Here is a 21,837-nt window from a genome sequence, read left to right as displayed (position 1 = left end):
ACATTTTTTGAGAGCAGTATCATCATTGAGGATTTTGCCAGCATGAAATAATTCTGACCTGCTACCAGAAAGTCATCTTTCGTCTTTTCAGATTCACTCTTATTTTTCAGTACTTTCACTGTGTCTTCAGAATCAATGTTGATCTTGTAGGTTGATTGCCTAAGTCTTTAGGGTAACCTGTGTGGTGCACCTCACAGCTCTACTGCAGGGCCATTGCTGGTGCCGACCAGGCTGGCTCTGTGGCTTGGCCAGGCCTTGGGGTCATCTGCGCTCCTTGCACTCTGAAAAGGAAGTTGGTGGGGGCTGGGTGTTTATCATATTCACCCAGCTGGGTGGCCTTACAAATAGCCCAGGCCCCAGGTCATGCTGATGCCTCCTCGACTGTGGCTTTCTGTGTGAACAAGTGCACTGAGTCTGCAGGAGGCATGAGGAGGTCTGTGACATAAGAGAATCCACTAGCCCACGGCGCAGGATGATGGTTGTCATCATCATGACTTGCCCCTCAGTATTAGATGAATTCTTAAGGTGACTCCAGTGATCCCCACCTCCTAGTGTTCATGCCCTGTGTGATCCTCTTCACTTGAGTGTGGGTGAGACACGTGACCTCCTTCTAGCTAATTGACAATGGCAAAGGTGATGGGATATATATGTTTATGTCTATGTGATTACATGATATTAGATTGTAGGGCTCATCTTTTTGGACTCTCTCCCTTGTTCACTTTCAGAAACTAGAGGCTATGTTGGGGAGCCCCACATAACAAGAATCCCTGGGAGACCTGTAGGACAGAGGGCAGGCTTTGGAGTAACAGGCTTTAAAAAACTGAAACCCTCAATCCTACAGTTGCAAGAAGCAGAATTTTACCAGCAACTTGAGTAAGCTTGGAAGCAGATTCTTCCCTTGCATAGCCTGCAATGAAACCTCAGCTCCAGCAGACACCGATTGCAGCCTTGCTAGACCCTGAGCAGAGGACCCTAGCTAAGCTTCGTCAGCCTCCTTCCACAGAAACTATGAGTTAATTAATGTGTTGTTTTAAGTCACTGAGTTTGTGGTAATGGTTCCTCAGTGATAGAGAACTAACATATCTAAAAGAAAAGTAAACCATAGTTCATAGATTCAATATCTGTAAACTTGGAGTAAGAATATTCATAACGATTTTTTAAAAATGCATGTTTACAAGGCAGGGCAACATAGCAAGACACCATCCTAAAAAATAAATTAATTAAATTAACGAGGCATGTTGGCACATGCTTGTAGTCACCATTACTTAGCAGGCTGAGGTGGGAGGATTGCTAGAGCCCAGGATGTCAAGGTTGCAGTGAGATGTGATGACACTACTGCACTCCAGCCTGGGTGACAGAGTGAGACCCTGACTAATAAGTAAATAAATAAATAAAGCATTTTCAAAGTAAACTATTTAGAAATAAATGTTAGTAAAGTTGGTGATGGAGAAGAGTAGGTCTTGGACAGAGGGAAATTATTATAGACATGGACAAGATTGAAATGAAAGTTATAGGCCATTTTTTTTTAGTTTTTGGTTTTTTTTTTCTATTTGCATATTTTTTTATGAGAGCTGAACAATGAGCAGTGATTTGTGACATGGAAGCATCACCTACCTATTTAGTGATGTGATGGCAGCAGTGGCCTGACAATAGCAATTTGAAAAGAAAGATGAAGTATAGAAAAAGAGAGTCAAAGGGATGTTAAAGAATGCTTTGCTGTAACAGAAAAGAGACTGCTGAGGAGATAGATAGTATAGAGAAAAGGAGTTTAAAGGAAGATTGCTCTTTTTCTTTTTCTTTTTAATATGAAGACGAGCACATTGATATGTATATTTTAAGAAAGAGAAAGAGGATAAGTGACTTATAATGTAAAGTTTTTAAGAAGTGGGAAGAAATAGAGTTCAGCCTATAGCTAGAAATATGAATGGCAGGCTGGGCTCAGTGGCTCATACCTGTAATCCCAGCATTTTGGAAGGCTGAGGCCGAAGCGAGGAGGATCGCCTGAGGTCAGGAGTTCGAGACCAGCCTGGCCAAGATGGTGAAACCCCATCTCTTCTAAAAATACAAAAATTAGCTGGGCCCAGTGGTGGATACATAATTTCAGCTGCTTAGGAGGCTGAGGTAGGAGAATTGCTTGAACTCAGGAGGCAGAGGTTGCAGTGAGCCTAGATGATGCCACCGCATTCTAGCCTGGGTGACAGAGCAAGACTCCAACTCAAAAAAAAAAAAAAAAAAAAAAAAAAAGAATGAAAAGAAAAGAAAAAAGAAACATCAATGGCATAGTAGTAAGCTTGTAGCTTTTTCCATGAAATAGACATCCAGGTTATATGCTATAAGTGAGGAAAGATTTTGGGAAAGGTGGCTTACACATTGGAGAAGAAATGTTTTGGGAAAATCACTGAGAAGAGGAGGCTATGAGTTTAACAGCAGAGGATCCTAAATTTGCTGGATGGTGAAGACGGCCCAAGTGAGTTACTGTTTATACCTTTAGTGTAACTTCCATCCTCCTTGTCATGGCTTGTTGAGACAATGCCTAGCTACTTTGGATCTAGACATAGAGAAAGCAGGTGTATAACTCCTTTCCCACACTGCTATGAAGACGTACCTGAGCCTTGGTAATTTATAAAGAAAAGAAATGTAATTGACTCACAAAGGTAATTTATAAAGAAAAGGGGTTTAACTGACTCACAAATAAGGTTGTAAAATGAAAGAGAGAGAGAATTAGATATATTCTGCATAGCTGGGGAGACCACAGGAAACTTAGAATCAGGATGGAAGGCACCTCTTCACAGGGCAGCAGAGGAAAGGAGTGCCAGACACATATAAAACCATCATATCTCATGAGAACTCACTCACTATCATGAGAACAGTATGGGGGAGCTGCCTTATGATTCAATGACCTCCCCCTGGGTCCCTCTCAGACACATGGGGATTACGGGATTACAATTCAAGATGAGATTTGGGTGGGGTACAAAGCTAAACCATATCATTAGGTAACCACGTTAATCCAGGGCTGTGTTTTGCCCAATGGTTAAGGAATAAGAGAAAGAGACTAAGGAATTTAGGTTATCGGCAATAGGATTATTAAAATAGGGAAATCTTAGAATTAAGCAGGATAAAGAGGAAGAAAAGATTAGAGAGGTTGATGGATTGGAAGAAAGTCAAAAGGTAAGTAATCTAAAGGTTCTGATGAGATATTAACTGTCTTTTATTCTGAGAGAGAATATTGTCTTTCTGCAGAGGTCATTCATTTCATTAATGAGAATGAAGAAGTATTAGGTTGCTACCTACATCTCTTCAACAGTACACAGGAGACATTGCATATTTACAGCAATGGCTTTGAAGACATGAAACATTAGGAATAATACAAGAGCTAAGCTATTTCAATCCTGAAAAATCAATATGCTTTTTATACTGTTGTCAGAAGTACCTATAGGAGGTGGGGTTTTTTGTTTTGACAGAGTCTTGCTCTGTCACCAGGCTGGAGTGCAGTGGTACCATCTCAGCTCACTGCAACCTCCATCTCTTGGGTTCAAGTGATTCTCCTGCCTCCCGAGTAGCTGAGACCACAGGCGCATGCCACCATGCCCAGCTAATTTTTGTATTTTTAGTAGAGACAGGGTTTCACAACGTTGGCCAGGATGGTCTCGATCTGTTGACCTTGTGATCTGCCCACCTTGGCCTCCCAAATTCCTTGGATTACAAGCGTGAGCCACCAGCCAGGAGACAGTTTTTAAGAGAAAAAAATAACCCACTGTTCAAATGGTACAAACAAAACAGCTAACATATTTATAAAATTTCATGCAGATCTTTTCATAACCCAAAAATTAAAACAGGAAAACTTATTTAAATATGCTAATATTAAAAGGAAGACCATATACAAATACAGAAATATTTGTATATAAAAAGTCTAAGTATAATCATATGGGTTTCAAAACATTTATTCTACTTAAGTTTACTCAGTATTACTACATCTATGATAAAGGTGATAGAAAATAATGCTCAGAAAAAGCTAAATATTTTGATCAAGGGCACCACCCAGCCACACAATATTAAAGCAGGCTTCAACACATGCTCTTTTACTCTAAATATTTGTTTAGAATTTTTTTCCAACTAAAAACATTATTACAGATACTTGTAGATAGTTGAAATTTGTCTTTGGCATTATAAATTATAGTTAATTATATTCAGTATTTATTTTCTTAGTAATTATACCTCTTAACTTTTTGACTTCCAATAAAAATTTAGAGTTACTGTGAGTAAAACATGGATTTCTGAGGGATGAGCTTTCTAGGCAGAGGGAACAACATGTACAAAGGCCCTGAAGCAGGAGTCTGTTTACCTAGGTTGAGAATTATCAAGGGACTCATGACTTGAATGGGGTGTGAGAGAAGGAAAATGATAGCTCAGGTAAAAGATATAGTAGGGATCTGCATCAAGAAAGATCTCCTAGACCACTATAAGGATTTGATTTTTATCCTAATTGATAGGGAGCAGAGGAGCATTTGTAGAACGGGACCTAGATATATTCATTTATTTAGATGGAGGAAGTAGATTTTTAAATGGAGGGACTAAAGGGCAGGTTAGAAACCAGAGCATGTTAAGGTACAGATACTTATTAAACATGCAAGTGGAAATGTCTAGAAGGCAAGTGAATATAAAATCTGTAATTTAGTGGAAAGGGTTAAATGGTTGCATTTATTGTTGTAAATTTGTGATCCTTAGCACTTGTTGTTATGAAAAGTCATGGTCTTGGATAAGATTTCTAGAGGGTGTACTAGTCAGGCTTCAATTAAAGAAACAGCTTCCCTAGAAGATAAATATGGATTTGTTATAAGGATTTCAAATGATACATTTTTGGAAGTGGATTAATAAGTCACCGTAAGGTAGTTGTCTTCCTGCCTAACAACAGAACTTGTACAGAGGGTGGGTAGTCAGAAAAGAAGTTTACAAAATGAAAGAGAGAAAGAACAAGCTAAAACCCAGAAGCATGAGCAATGAACAAGAACCCAATGGAGACAGACGGAAACCAGTATCAGCCCCTGTCGCCTCTAATTTTGGTGATGTGGGTGTCTGCAGAAGCTGGAGCCCTTAGTCATGGAGTTAAAGGCACACACTGGCCCAGGAGACAGAGAAGCTGAAGGAGGTTCCTTACATGGTGGAACAGTGGCAGGCCTGAAAGCTGCCACGGAAACCAACATGTACGCAACCTGCATGCGTTACAAAATGACGGTTGTTTCTTTTCTACCCTTCAATTCTCCCAAGAATCTCCGTTTTGACTCAGCCTAATCGGAAATAAACAAGAAAGGAAACTCTAAGAAAGGTAGTTCGGTTTAGCCAAGTTGATATATTGCAAATCTTCCATATTAGGTGAGTGTAGATGGAGAACAGATGAGGTCATAGGTCTAAATCCAGTGGCACTAAAAAAATTAGAGTTAGGAACAGAGGGGTTTCTAAGAAGTGTCTTTAAGAGCAGAAGGCACAACACTTTTAGTCCATTTTTTTTTGCTGCTATAATAGCATACCACCAACTGGTTAATTAATTAATAATAGTTTATTTGGCTCATGGTTCTGGAGGAAAGTTGAAGTTTGAGAGGCCACATCTGGTGAGGGTTTTCTTACTGCCTCATAACATGGAAGAAGGCATCACATGGTGAGGAGGTGCATATGTTTGACAGCAAGACAGAGAAGAAAGCTAGCTGGCCTCATCCTTTCTTCAGGAATGCACTCTCAAGACAACAGCATTAATCCAGTCATAAGGGCAGAACTCTCAGGACCTAATACCTGCTTAAAGGTCCCACCTTTTAATACTGTCATAATGGCAATTAAATTTTAACATGAGTTCAGCAGGAGACATTCAAGCCATAGCTATATCCTTCTTTATTAATTCTTAATTATTGCCCACAAAAAGAATGTGACGGTGAGTTTGGACTACATGATGGAGACTACCTTTTGAGGATGGATGAGCTACAAGATAGAAAGTGTTCATGTTGGTAATGATCCTTCCTGTGGAACACCAGTCTTGGACTTAACCCAGGACTGTGTTTATAAGAAGTCAAATTTGTCCTACTTAAATCGCTGTTGTTTGGGCTTTCTACCACCTGCCACCAAACAAAATTCTAATTGATAGAGTAGATTCAGGAGAAAATGAGAGGTGAACCAATGAAGACAGAATATAGACAATATTTTGAAGAAATTAACTATAAGTTGGAACCAGAAATGAATCTTTAGCTGAAGGATAAGAAAGATTAGGGGGAGATTTATTTTTATGATGGGAGACTACATTTTTTTCTATGCTGTTTGGGAATTATCCAATAAAGAGGAATCATTTGATTATGTAGGAAAGATAAGAAGAAATCGTATACTGAATAATGGAAAAAAAATGAAAAATTCTAGAAGAAATATGTAACTAACTTGATTGCTTATTTAGAAAATTTATACTTGAATGATTTTTATCAAATGTCAATGTTAATATCATTATAGTTTAAAAACTACAGGAAATAGTGCATTCTGGAACTCTAAATGAATTTCTATAAATTTGTAACTTGTCATGAGAAATGAATAATATGTCATGGTTTTAATACTGTAAAGAATTTTTCAAGATAAACTTTCATTTTAAAACTTGTATCACTCAGGAAATCTTTAAATTGATTTTCACCCTTATTTGTAAAAGCCATTATTTTTTTTATCATTTTACCCCTGCATAACTCTTATTAATTTTATTGTACAAACATGATGCACCAGTTTGCTTTTCTTACTTAGCTATTAAAATTTCATTCAGTACAGTTTTAATTGAAATTCCATTTTTATAACTTTTCTTAACAATGACTAGTGATCTACCTTGAGATTATTAAACAATGCATTGAAATTCTCCTGCAATTAATTTTAGGCATAGCTCTACACACATACACTAATTTCTTTTTGGAAACATGATAATTTCTTAGTCCTATATAATACAAAATGAAATTCGAGGTTGAAAATATTTTTTCCATTTAGATCTCAAGGGAAAGACATTTTATTTTGTTTTATTTTTTGGCAATTAAGAGCAATGAGGTTGGGGTTAGAGCAGTTTATGTTTTTTGTTCATATTTTTGCATTATTTATTTCCTGCTATAAAGGTGATTATTCAAAGAGAACATGCTGCAATTATATTGTTACTCATTGTAACAGTAACAGTAGAGATGCTTTAAGTATGAGACACAATAATTAAAAATCAGGACTGATTAAATTTAGAGTTTTCTAAACTAAATTTTCAGCTGAGTTTGCTAAATTTTCATCAACACGTTTTCAGAAAACCTATTTGTCTATTTATCATCTTTGTTTCTGACATATTTATGGTCATCTTTTAAACATTCTGAGCCATTTGTTAAGCAGTATTTCCTGAACAGAATTCTTACTGCTAACACTTAAAAATTTTCCCCCTTAACTGGAAAGACCTTTTCTTGAAAACTAGCTATTTTCAGAACATAAAGTGTCACATTAACACTTACTTAATACAGCAAATTCTTAATTTTGTTATAAGAAACAAATTGTGAGCACAGATAGGCTTGTAACTATATTTTGACAACTAAAAGCATGTAGTACCAGTCCTGGCCTCCACATGGTGCTAGTGTTATGCACTGGAACATGAGAAGCCAAAACTACCTCGTAATGCCAAGTAACCTCTCAGATCGCCCATCAAAAATAACCCCAACAATGAAACAACAAATTCAAACAAAAAGGCACTGTATCTGAAATCCTTCCTTATGTAAAATCTGGCTCATATACAATAATCTGGTTAGTGTACAAAATGATTTGCCAAATCATTTGTGGAAATCACAGTAAAGCCTAATAAAAGTTGACAAAAATAATAATTTTAGATTTCTTGTTCCAATTTTGGGATCTCGCCAATGGGTTCAACATCATATTCTTTTTTCCATGTATTGTCTCTTCAATGGATGGTTATTTTGAATGATGTTAAGGAAAGGAAGTCCTTAGGGAATCATGGAGGGCAGGGAGAAGAAGCTTCATAAGCCTTCTGCCAGGTTTTTTCCTTGGTCAGTGTGATTCCTTTGAACTATAAAATTCACTTTCAAAGCCAAAATATAATTTATTTTGAATATTCCAATTTTCTGTCATATTCTTTACAACTTTAAAGTTAATGTATGTTTCCATTATTTTAATGTAAAACAGGTATATTCATTGAGTTTATGTCAGTTTTATGTGAGGTATAAAATTTTACATCTCACTGTCGATTGTATGACAATAGAAAATACTATAAAATATTACAAAATATTTCACCATTTTGCTTATTTTTTTTTTTTTGCCAACTGACTAATGGATAATTGTACTGGTTGTATCTAAAATCCTTCCTCTTCTTTCATAATGGAATACAATTGTTTTCTTTACTTTACGCTGACAATTGGACCTTCATCCTCTATCAAGAAAATCTGAACAACTAAAGAAGTTCTCCAAATAATTAACAAGAAACTGCTGTGTGGTATCTAAGTACCTTAAGCCCTTGTAAATAATACACACCCAATAAATATTTATTGAATAAATCACTCCATACCAACTGGTTTGGTTATGGCATTAACAGAGGCAGTTTTAATGGAGATTATAGATAACATGAAAGAGGACTCGAGACTTGAAAAAAAGAAGAGAAAAATTAAACATTTATTACACTGAATTATGATTTATGTTCCTTCCTCTCTGTCTTCCTTCTTTCTTCTCTTCCTTTCTTCCTCCCTCCCTCCCTCCCTCCCTCCCTCCCTCCCTCATTTATTTTCAAATATACAACTCAGAAACTGCCTGTCAAAATATTAGATCACTTATTGCCAGGAAGAAAAAAAAATATGGGCAGTCTTAAAGTCTACAACAAGATTAAAGAAATCAGTGGATAACTGCTTTACTGAAGTATATGGCATTTATTATTGGTTTAATAATGAGTCAATTTCTTAAGTGGGCAGAGAATAAAATGTTGTCTTTAGGTACATTAGTGGTAACATTGTTTGAAAATGTCGGAATCTTTTGGACAAAATAATCTAAACATCAGTAACTATGTATAAGTGATTTATTACCCTTAATCCCTTTCTTGGAAACTTCTTTCTTCTTTTGTGACCATAACCAGAAATATGTGCCCTTCTCTGTGTGCATTTTTTATTTACGTATTTACATATGTATATATATTTCCAGAAATAAGAATGACCATTATCACCTGACAACTTTCCTTAAAACATTTCTTTTCTTAGTTCCCTTAGGATTTTGTTCTTTAATAATTTTGCCTACGTTATTTAGTCCTACTGTTATTCCTATTTGCCAAGCCTAAAAGACAAGTCAAAACCCAATAGCCTACAAGGGTCAGTATTCGATTAACTAACCAGATCACTAATACGTGTGCAGCTGATCACTCTGGAAATCATGTAGAGTGTGTTCTGCCATCTGACACAACCTGGAATATGGGGCTTTATTTGGTGAGTTCAGTCACAGACACTGATTGCTGAAGCACCAACTGCTTTGAGAGGTTTTTATTTTAAAACTATATATAGTCTATTATTCCATTTATTAAAGATAGGTTCCTGCTAGTATAGTGTTTGAGAACTATTATGAAGTCTTTCCTAAATCATATCTTCTGGAAAAAAAAAATTGAAATGATTGGAACACGGACCCTGGTGTTTGGGTTTAAAATGGCGATTGTGCTGCTTACTGGTGTTTCACTTCATGCAAGTTACTAACTAAGCAGTTAACCAACACGTTAAGTTACTAACATCTGTGTCCTACATTCTGTTTTGGGTAAGTGACAATAAAAGTCGTACCTATTGCATCGAGTGATTTTCTGAGTTTAATTGGATTTTATATGAATATGCCTTCCATGCTGCTTAGCATATAGAAAACAAAACAACAAAAATCATTATTTTAAATTCTTTTAAAGTGGAATCAGTTTGGAGTATAGTGCTAGATGTTGAGAGTAACAGTGATATAACCAATTCACCACTGGTGCAATCAATAACTTATAAATATGTATAACAAAAGACATAGAAACCCATCAATTCTAACATATTATAGAAGTTTCTGTTATATTTTTTCAAAGCACCTGATTGGGTTCTACCTCTTTAAGGAATTCTCTTAACCTGTAAAGAAGAGTATAGGAAAACTTCCCAGGGACTATAAAGAATTTTGAGAATTAACATTTTAAATCATTTCATTTTGCCCTAAAAAAGCATGCAGATTTGATTAGAGCTCATTAAAGCTTGCACTTACTCAAAATCTTCTTCTGATTCTTTTAATTATTATTAAAGACCTAAAAGAAAATGAGAATAAACCTAGTATAAATCAGAAACAAAGAATTTTAAAATTTATGAGAGCAATTTTATGAGTCTATTTTGCTTTTTAGAATAGCTGGTCAAAATGGAAAAATACAAGGCCAACTTTTTGAATTGTCAGCCATCCAAATGATAACATCAGAATGACATTATCCAAATGTCTTTCAGGCAGGTGAATGATTGGATTGTATATATGGTACTAATTGATGGAATGCCATTCTCTGGGCCTATACTTAGTAACACAGAAATCAGGAGTAATGTAGTTATCTGTCCTTATCTGCCTGAATCACTGAATGTGGAAAACAGTCAATCCAGACTCTAGATCCTTTACAGATTCTGTGATATAAGGTATCTGAATAGAATGACTAACAAAAGCATCAGCAGTCTTGGTTGATCTGTAAACAGCAGCAGCAATGGTGGCAGTAGCAACAACAGCTGGTCTCATTAGTGGGACTTTTGAGGTGCTCCAGACTGGAGATCATTGAGATAGCAGGGCTAGCAGGAATAGAAGAGGGATTAGTGAAGCTGAAATGCCGTAACTACCACAGAGAAGTTATGTTATCCAAGTATCTTAAGCACTTAATAGATTTATAAAATTTATGTATTTGTGTCTTTAGTTATAAAAAGGATTATCATCATTGTTATTTTTATACTTTGGTTTTTTAATGCTTTTAATCATAATGTTCTTCAGATGTAGTACTATGTTATTTTGTCCACCTACAAATAATGTATATGTCATCATTTTTGGGTAAATGTTCAACTGGAAAGGCTAAAGGCATATTCCACCCCACTCTACAAGGAGCACAGGGAATCACTTTACCTCTTACTTGGCCCTCAAGTAACCACATCTCTCCCTGTCTGTATTAATAACTTCTGCTGAAGTGAGTTTAGAAAGGAATAAACCATCAGCAACTGGTTAATGCTGTAAGTTTGTCCAAAAGCATGTTCCCTAAAGCACAGTAGGTACAGTGTGTTCATTTAGTCAGGAGAGGTTCTGCTCTGCTGTGGTAACAAATAAAGGAAATAGCTTAACATAACATGTTTCCTCCACTCATACAAAGTCTCTTGTGGGTCTGAGTAACTTTCCAGGGTAGCTGTGATTCAGTAATCTAACATGATTCAATTTCATCGTGCCACCATTTCAACATAAGTCCTCTTCTTTTGCTACAGAAAAGACTTCAGAAAGACCAAATAATTTCTTAGGAATATTTCACTGCTTCAGCCCAGATGTGGTACACATCACTTCTGCTCATATTTCTTTGGCTAGAATTAGTCAAATGAATTCACATGACTGCCAAGGAGCTGGAAAGCATAGTCTCCCATATGCCCAGGAATGAATATTGATGATATGATATTGAGGGAATATTGATGAGTACTGTCTCCCACAGTATGCAAGATAATTTTAGGTGATGCAGAAATAAACTGTTAACAATTGTTTGGTTTTTGCATGTATTTGAAAAATACAAGGAGGGCATCAAGCCTATGAGATAATGGTTTCATTTTATATAAATTTAATTGCAGACACTAATCATTATGTTAAAAATGGTGAATGTGGCAAATAGATGTCTAATATTTTGGGTAACCCTGGCCTAAAGGAAGATCTGTTAAACAGAAATTTTAGCACGTGAAATTTCAGGCAAACTGGGAACATGAGGTGGGGCGTAGCAAGCTGTTCTGTAACAAGCACCTGACATTGATTCAGCAGCAGACAGTATGGGACTGCCTCCTGGGAAGGCTAGCTCTAGAAGCTAGTTGATTTTCTGCTGTTGAAATTGAAGAACCAGTGATGGAAACAATCATGGGGGAGACTGGAACTCTGATGAGTACCTAATTTTCTTTTTTTCCTTTTTCTACCAGACTGAGATTGCTCTTCATACAATAATGTAAGGCTAGCAAGAATGAGAGATTTGGGAATAAAACCCTTGACCTGGCAAGCAATACCTTCATAATTGGCAGTTATCTTCTCACCTGGTTTTCCCTGCTGTCTGACATTGTTTAAACTGCCAGCCTCGATCCTCTTAAATCAAATACAGTAGTATCACCTGGTATTGTTGGCAACACCAAAGCTTTTCAGTCCACTAAAGCTCTTCCCTCACTGTTGGTGGTAAGTCAGCTTTTTAAAAAATTTTCTATTTCTGTGTTTTCCAAGAGTATCTAGAAATAATTCCCAAGGGTTCAGATCTTGATGTTGTCATTTGTCTGTGCTATTATTGATTTTCATGTAATTATTTTTTTTTTTTTTTTTTTTTGAGACGGGGTTTCGCTCTTGTTACCCAGGCTGGAGTGCAATGGCGTGATCTTGGCTTACCGTAACCTCCGCCTCCTGGGTTCAGGCAATTCTCCTGCCTCGGCCTCCCTAGTAGCTGGGATTACAGGCACGTGCCACCATGCCCAGCTAATTTTTTGTAGTTTTAGTAGAGACGGGGTTTCACCATGTTGACCAGGATGGTCTCGATCTCTTGACCTCGTGATCCACCCGCCTCGGCCTCCCAAAGTGCTGGGATTACAGGCTTGAGCCACCGCGCCCGGCATTTTCATGTAATTATTAATAGAAGCCTCTTTTATTCTCAAAAAATGTCTTGTTTAGATGATGAATTATGTGGTGACTATGCTTCTGAGGATTCTTCTTGTTTTATTTTATGATATAAGTGACTAATCTTGTCCCAAAGACTCTTTATTCCAATGCTAATGCCACATGGGGGAAACTGAGGCTATGGATAGTTCTGGATGTTTAGTTTTCTCAGTAGTCATTTTTTGGCATCATCTACATATTTTCTGTAGGATAAAGATAAAAATAGAAGGACATACAGAGGAGTTAAAAGAAATAAGTAAGGACAGTGACGACTGGCATATAAGCCAAAGCACATTTTGAGGAATCTAAAGAATCTATTATTCTGGCACTTACGTCTAAATTGCTCCAATCTAATCTTAAGGATGACACTTAAAACCGAAGGCAAATCTTGGCATTCATAACATTTATTCTCTTTTTATTTCTTTTTTCTTTTTTTTGCGCATAACATTTATTATCTTGTCAATATTTTAGAGGTGTGTATTTTGTGTACTAATGAAATATTGTAAGGTCTCACGTCTCATTCTATAGTAGAGTTAGGACAGGCACTGTGCAATCTTAAGTTGAATTTCAGTTATGTGAGAGTAGCCATGAATTTCAATAAGTACCACATTTAGTTTTCCTATAATCCCACTATTAGATAACACATATAAAAGCTGCTATTTATTTTGTCATTTACTTCCATCCTAGAAGAAAGCAAAAGACTTTTGAAAGTACAGTATATCACATGTAGAGCAACCTTTAGGTCTGTAGCTCATCAGACTGGTTTTTAAAATATGCAGTCATCCCAGGTTAAAAGTCTCTAAATACTTCATGTTGTTTTACTGTTAAATAACGTTTAGAGTTTGCTATCTTTTGTAGACTTTGGAAATCTAATTATTTATAACATCCAGTGACATTTACATTTTGCTAAAAATACTTTGCTTGTACAAGAACATATCATGATTAAAAAATGGGTAGAGAATGCCTAGCTGTACATTTGTTTCTATATAATGCAAAATATCAGGGTGACCTATGTTATCTTTTTGTTATAGCTTCATGATTTTAAACCATAATTCTCAAAAAGTGTTCTTAACTATTAGCATTTAAAATACAGAATAAGAAATCATAGTTGAGATCATTGTTTACCACTTAATTCTCCACTATGAAACCAAATGTCTATTCAAGTTTATCGGTATCTTAACATAATACCATTCATTTCCATGCCAACAGCTCCAGAGTGTTTGGCTTGGTTTTTGAGATTGATTGAAGGTAGATTGTAAAGTTGAGCTATTGTGTTAAGCTTATTTACACAAACACAGTGTCTTGGAAAATAAACTCTGAATCTTAAGATATTTCACATCCTAAGTTTCTAATACCTGCTTTACAGAAATCCCTTGGGTGGTGAATCTCAACTTTACCTGTTCCGTTACCTGGGAGAAAATTACTTCCACATTCTTAAATTTGAAGTAAAATTTAGAAATTGCTTAGGAAAAAAGATTTGCTTTTAATTTCATTTGACGAATTTGCTTAAGTAAATAATTTATGAGACACTCATGGGTGAACTTTTTTTTCAGGCTCTTGAAACACACTTTTCTTAAAAGAGTTTAAAAATAACGTTCCTAAGATATAAACAATACAAAAAAGACTTAATTGTAAAAAAAATCTATATGACAACAGTGAAAAACTGAATTTGCATCCTGGATGGCTACAAATAGATTATTTTAAAAAGAAGTTGCTTTTATCTTGGAGAGAGTTTAAAAGCGCTTTCTGACACCACATCCTTGTCTGTCACCTAGTCTTAAATAATCAGCCTGTTATATATCATCACCCCTCCCAGTCTTCCCATTTCCCCCATCAAAATGTGGACTTCTCTCCTGTCGCTGAGTAACGTGGGGCCTATTATGACTGCCAGGGAGGATGGGCGCGGGGCACGTGGACCAGAAATACTTCCTATAAACAGCAAGTACGCTGCTCAACCCTGCCTGAACTTTCCTGTAAACAGCCACTGACAGACTGCATCCCTGCTGGGTGGATCCTGCGACTCCTAGAGGGAATGGCACTTCTTGCTTTTAATTAGCAAGGTGAAAGGTGAATTAAAACTAGCAATTTGGCAAGTCAGTGCAAGAGGCTGACTTCTGAGAGGCTTTCAGGAGCCCGAAGAGAGGAGCTCCACGGGAGGAGGGAGTGCGTGTGCTCGGGCTTATTTTTTTTTTTTTCCTGAATGAACAGCTTTGCCTAAGTGACTGAAAAACAGCTTCTTCCTGAATCTACCGGCTTAGTTGCTGAAGAGAGCTCTAGACAGGACATGGCTCTGAAGACTCACTCTTTGGAATGTCCTCTTGCTCCCGGCTTATAAACAACTGTCCTGAGGAAAGAAAGGTTTTACATAACCAAATACAGCCTGACAAATGGCACTTCGGAACTGTGCGTTTTGATGACAACGCGTTCGATTTCTGACAAAGCCTCTCGCACGCTGCCCCTGGAGGGAAGTCCTAAGTAAAACTCAGACCCTCCTTAAAGTGAGGAGCGAGGGCTTGAACGGTGAACACGGCAGCATGGCATCCGCGGGGCACATTATCACCTTGCTCCTGTGGGGTTACTTACTGGAGCTTTGGACAGGAGGTCACACAGCTGATACTACCCACCCCCGGTTACGCCTGTCACATAAAGGTAGGTTACCTTTCCAGATCCTTTTGTTTAAAAAAAAAAAGAAAAAAGAAAGAAAAAGTAGCTTAACATAGGCTTATGGTCTTCAAAGACCTCTAAAATGCACCTGAAAAAATGTATTGCAAAACTGACGTAAAATTCTAAGTATTTCTGATTAATATGTCATATTCACCTCATCTGAAAACAGTGAAAATCACAAGTCAACTTCGAGATGTTATCTTTGCCTGTAAATACTGGATTTTATTAATGAGGAGTTCACTCACTGGCAGCCTGAACACAGGAAGGGAGGAAGCAGGTTGTAAATAGCCTTGGGAGGCTGAGTCCACCAAGTTAACAGTAGGTATTTAAATACCAGCTTATGCATATGAGAAACAAGGATGCTGGGGAAGCGCTATAGAAATAGGGGTGCAATTTGTTCTTTTTGTTTTTGTTTTGTTTTGTTTCCATCATGGAGGTAAAAGGAGGAGAAAAGAAAATTCCTGAGGAGAAAAATGATGTCCTACCCATGGTAACTAAGTCGTCATCATGTAATTAAAGTGATTAACAACAAGTACAAATTAGCCTTCCAGTTGAATTGATTATTAGATTTTTTTCATGTGTGGCAAAGCAAAATAGTTTATTGACAATGCTTGTAAAATGGCTAATATTAATTGAAGTATTAGTATTCACTAGCATTTTTAATGTAAATTTATATCACCTTAATGAAGATCTAACAGAATGTTTAAATATTTCATTCTGCAATATGTCTTGTAAAGCAACATCATACTCATGAATAAATGATTAAAAGATAGAATTTACATCAGGGCCAATACAAGTCAGTCATGAATAGGTTTGGTAATTCCTCCTATAAACAAACAAACAATAAACAAAACCATGCTCAGAGAAAGTGACTTTGCTGACTGAAAATACATTCAGAATAAATTGTCAGCAAAGAAGTATTTACTACCACCAGCCATTGAGACATTGAGAGAGATAGCAGATGTAATACTCAGGATTACATAAGAATCATTTTTCAATTGTGTAAGCTTTTAAACTGTCCCCTACTGTAGAAAGAACAGCAGCTTGTATTTTCTAAGTGTAGGTAGAACATTTAACAGGAGAAACAGAAAGGGAGTCCTCAGTTTTATGTGACATGTTTGGCCTTTTTGTCTTTTCATTGGACAATCTTCAGTAAATGTTGCCTATAGAAATTTTTCATTTTTGGAATAGTTAAAACTATGGATTTTTTTTTAGTTTAAATAGATTTCCTATAATATGATTCAGTAGAAAATATAAATTTAAGAAATACATTGATAATAAATTAGTAAAGTCTTTAAAATATAGTTCCCAGAATTAACATTAATCTTTTAACTTGGGAAGATGTATCATGATATGTATCAAAATGCCTATTTCTAAGAAGTTTATCATCAAAGAGTCAAGATGAACAAATTTGATGTGATGGAATATGGACAAATAAGATGCAAAAATATAAACTGATTGTTTTTCTTGTGCAGACAAGTGGATAGGCTGCCAGTTTTTGCAAGCTACAATTCTGTTATATCTAGTATTAACTTTTATACCATATTATTGGGCTCCTTGCGTTTTCATGGTTCACTATCAGTGTATTTTTCAATAGGTCACATTTTAATATTTCATAAGAGAGTTAATAATTTGATCAGAGAATGCCAAAATTCTCTGATACAGGTAAATGCTATGCATAATACTGTTATTGAGTTCATCTTTATTATGTCACTTTTAATCAAAGAAATAATTGTAACTGATTTTATGAGTGGTGTCATATGGTGTGAGAGTAAAATTGCTAGTATCTGTGTGTACATTAGCCTGAAAACTCCCACAGGATTTCCCTTTGGCTTTTCTTAACCTTTGAATTTAATGGAACCAGCTGAAAATGTACAATATTATGTTTTTGTACAAAGGCGGTATAGAGAGAGTTACTTGAAAATAGAATGTTCCTACTTGTGCAATTTAGTTAGTAAAGTCAGCTAAGAGAGCACACTAGAGATGCTACCTGAAGCAACAAATGCCTACTGCACCTCAGGTGCCTCAGTGAAAAGAAGAGCATATATACTGTCAGAGCAGGGATATTCAGTCCCACCAATACAATATGAACAACCTATTTATCTCTCTACACTCTGGAATTCAGTGAATATTTTAGAGATCTTCAAAAACTAGGAAAAAGATATTACAGATTAATCTTTTGCTGTCTTGAATTATGTCAGTAATGGCAAATGTTTAGTAATGAGTGAATTAAGATAATTAATATTATAAATGAATGTATAATCTTTCAATATAAGAGGCACTAGGTATATGTAATATAGCACTTCTGCACTGCTGCCTGACCACCAGCAGGGAAATCCAGGAGGCTCCCTGGAGGTAGCCTATTAGGATAATTCAGAAATTCTTTTCACAGTAATGATCTCAGCTGTATGGGAGAAAGGCAGGCATTTTTCTCATATTCTTCACTTTTAAGATGTCATTTGAAAATACAAGCCTATTGTTTCTTCCCAAGGAGAAGGAGAAAGTTTATCATATACAAAGCTTGAGTTAAATTATATAAAATATGTTCAGGAAAAAAAAATGTCCAGAGAGTTGCCCTTTTCCTCTCCTCTCCATTCTCCATTACTATTTCTGGAATTGACATGTTCTTAACTAGAGCCGGAAAGGAAGGGATCATTAGGATTAAAGAAGAGAAAAGGCAGAGAAAGAGAGACAAGGTAGAAGGGTGGTATGAGGTGTGGAATATTTTTTAGTTTATTTCCTACTGCCTTGTACCCCAATGGGATGATACTGAATTCCTCTCTCTTCTAACTGAATATCTGACTCCACACTAATATTAAGAAAATATACTGGCTTAGGGCAAGCCTCATGAATGAAATGATGAGATAATTATGCTTGTTGAAGCAATATATCTATCTTTTAATGCATTTTTAATTACAAGGTAAATTATGTAAATAAGTAAAAAATGTAGCAAAGATTAAAATGGCAAGATGCTATCCTGCTTTGTAAAGATTTTCAGTCAAGATTTGAGTTGAGTTGGCTATATCGCACAAATATTTCAAAGTTCATGAATAGTTATGCATTATAGTTAACTTTATCCCAGCTCAACAGGGTAATATTGGTGAGATTAATGCAGAATTTTAATATTCTTCGTTTTCTTGAAAAATACTATGGTCCTCAGGACAAAAACCAAGCAAGAGAGAATGAAGGGAGAAGAGTCCTGGTGGATTCATCTACTTCCCTCTGTTGATATCTGTTCTCTCCTTATCTTTCACCATGCTGCACTAATGAGGTTACAGGGAAGGCAAAAATAAGCTTCTTGATAATGGAACTCAGAGAAGAAAAAACAAATAAGCAAAGAACTATGTTGAAAAAGAAATACCAATGTACATGGAAAGCCCCTAGAAATTCAATCATGGGAGCTTGGCAGACAGGTTAGGTGTTTGAAGTCTCAATAAGGAAGGATGCGATTGCAGAAATAAAGGAGAATGGCTGCTTAAGCAGGACATGTTCTCCTAGAATGGCTGGCAAAGAGACAGTTAAGTAAAGGCAGAGATATGGCAGAAGATCAGTCCTAAAATATGTTAACATTATAAATGTAAATTTAAACATGGAATATATACTTACGCAGATAGAAGTTGAGATAGAGAGTGTTAATTAGTGTATCTGTATTGGGTATTGTAACCAATTAAATTCAGATTTATCATAGTTCAGAGAGCTCAGGATTTGAAATCAGAGGCCTCTATTCCAGTTATAGTACTCCCACTTATAATAATGGTAATTAATTGTCTGCATCCCAGTTTCCTCTGTTTGAAAATAGGGGTGGTAATTGTTTTACTGGGTTTTTGAGATAATCAAGTGGAACAATAGTATCTGTGAATGTACTTTATCACCTAAAAACTATATTATTGATGTTTTCTGAAGACTGATACAAAGTGAGAATATTGGAAGGAAACATGTCCTGTAGAGAAAAACCTTGAAAATGGTATGAGCTTAGATTTCAACAAGTGCTAGGATAATGCTAATATGGAAGACAGCATAAAGTTGCTTTTAAATGGCAGAAAAACATATGATTTAACTTGATAGATTGCATTCACTCCAAATCTCATCTTCCATACCTTTTGACCCCTAGTTATAACAACTCACAAGATGACTACTTTGTGCATTTTCCAAGATTCATGGCCCATATATATATATTTTTTGCTGTAGTATACATATAACCATTTGTTATATATATTCAGTCTACAACACATATTTTAGAACTCATTCTACTGACAAGAAAAAAATTGACAGAGAATTATAAAAGAGCACAATGTTGAGTAAATATTTGAATGATCGCCCTGGAGGCCATGGTATTTATTTTATATCCAAGGCAAATAAAAAATGAGGCAGTGACTGAGCCAGTTTTTCCTGACCCAGCTCATAGCTGGTTCCTCATCCAATAGCCTGGTATTATCAATAGTGACATTAGTTACACATCTCTGTGTGTCAATAAATAAAAACTGGTCATAAGACATGATTCATAAGCAGAGTGATTAAATAAGACCCAGGAGTAAACCCTAGTCTATGTGCCCAGAGCTCCATCAGGGAGGGTCAGTGAGACTTAAGTGGTGGATTTATTGAGAAACAGTTTATATTATAAAAACTATCACTGGATAAGTTGCGAGGAGTTACAATGTGTTTTGTTGAGTCTGGTTTATACAAAATATGCTTTCTGTGGAGAGAGTCTTCATAAGAATTGTAGATAGTGCTGTTATTTGTGTTTTTATATTTGCTACAGACAAATATTGTCCATGTATCACATCAGTGCATCTGGATATATAGAAGTCACTGAATGGTTCTGTGAACTGTTAAATTCTTATCTGGATGTTGCATTTTACAGGGGGGAAACAGTTATCTTTTAGTATAGAAATAGGGTGAGGGGAGGTCAGGATTAAAAAAAACAGTCACTAGAATTTATATATGAACTGGGCCAATTTTGGAGTGGAAAATTTGCGTGTATCGAACCATTTTTTCTGCTTTACAAGGAAAGTATTCTATACATAATATATAATCAATGCCTGTTCTTTATTAATAAATGCTTTCAACAGTTATGATGTCATAATGAAATACTCTTTCAAAAAATTATGTTGCCATATTGTTATTTTGCTATCCAGGTCAGATTTGTCATCTAGTCAGAGCTGAGAGTATTACATAGAGAGGGCCTCTGTTTCTTTCTGGGATGAGATCACTTGGTGGCCTCAGTTCTATGACCACATAATAAAGCACCAAACCATGAAATTGGTTGTTACTGGTGAAAATTATTGCTAACAATCTGCTCACTCAGTTTTATTTCATCAACGATATTTAAAGGAATCATCATTGGGACTTAGTGGAAGTGTGTGCAAAGATGTCATTCTTTATCTTTGTATGTAAAACTTTTCTGTGGTTTAATAGAGGAATTTAGTTTGCAGGAATCCAGAAATATCACTTTGCATGCATGCATGCCCCTTCATACTTAGTGATCCCAGTGTTAAAGTCTTATAATTTCAGTCTCCGAGAGTTAAAAACAAAACTAAACTAAAACTATACCATTTATAACATTTTCCAAAGAGTACATAATGAAGATTTAGATTATTTCCTTGGTTTTAATGGACAGGGTCACAAGGTTGTTAGTAGTTTTTAGTGTAACATATGACACTTTGTAATACTCTATACAAAGGATGATGGTTATTTAGATCATAATTTTTTTCACAGTAAAGTCTTAAATAACATTGGAAGCATAAGAGAGAACATCAGTGTTATTAGTTATTCCTTAGCCTTAAGTGAGCATTATTCTTTGCACTCATAATAGGAATGATAATAATAAGACTGGATATTTTATAGGCTGGGCATTCTAGAGTAGGAATGAACAGGACATTTCCATATCACATTTAAAACAAGTGTTACAGTCTCTGATTGTTAAGAGAACATGTTTGGTCAAAAACAGTGATGATTTCAAGAAAAGACACCTCTGTGGAATTGATAACTTTCCTTCTTATGGGCCTATGGTGACCAAGACAACTGACTACTCAAGAAGCTTTCAGCCCTTGTTCTAACGCCTACTTCAGTATGTTCCAAACATAGGGCTCCTTTGCCTTGGTAAACTTACCTCCACTACTGGTATGAAAAAATAAAAGAGAAATCTATTGCCATGCCTGATTTCTGGGGCTCAGAAATGTGTTTCACGTCCGTCCTTGGTACCTAAACTCTCAGCCATCGCTATTCTCTGCTCAAGGATTTAGCTCATACCCTTGGCATAGGAAACATAGAAGCTAGTTTGGGCCCAGGTATTAGAAAACA

The 21,837-nt window shown here is 36.0% G+C and overlaps 1 protein-coding gene across 1 annotated transcript in view; it reads left to right on the top strand.

The window, feature by feature from the left end:
* The first annotated feature begins 14,789 nt into the window (after positions 1-14,789).
* Positions 14,790-21,837, top strand: part of SEMA3E (semaphorin 3E) — a 278,611-nt gene continuing 271,563 nt past the window's right edge. Inside the window, exon 1 of the mRNA XM_032276468.1 lies at positions 14,790-15,522. Within this exon, the coding sequence (XP_032132359.1) occupies positions 15,408-15,522 (115 nt within the window). The 5' untranslated portion in view covers positions 14,790-15,407. The remainder of the gene's footprint in view (positions 15,523-21,837) is intronic.

Source organism: Sapajus apella, unplaced genomic scaffold (genome assembly GCF_009761245.1).
Source record: "Sapajus apella isolate SASKATOON/1434 unplaced genomic scaffold, GSC_monkey_1.0 scaffold7, whole genome shotgun sequence".
Taxonomy (NCBI): Eukaryota; Metazoa; Chordata; class Mammalia; order Primates; family Cebidae; genus Sapajus; species Sapajus apella.
Note: the sequence above shows the minus strand (reverse complement) of the source record. Positions and strands in the feature narration are given on the sequence as shown.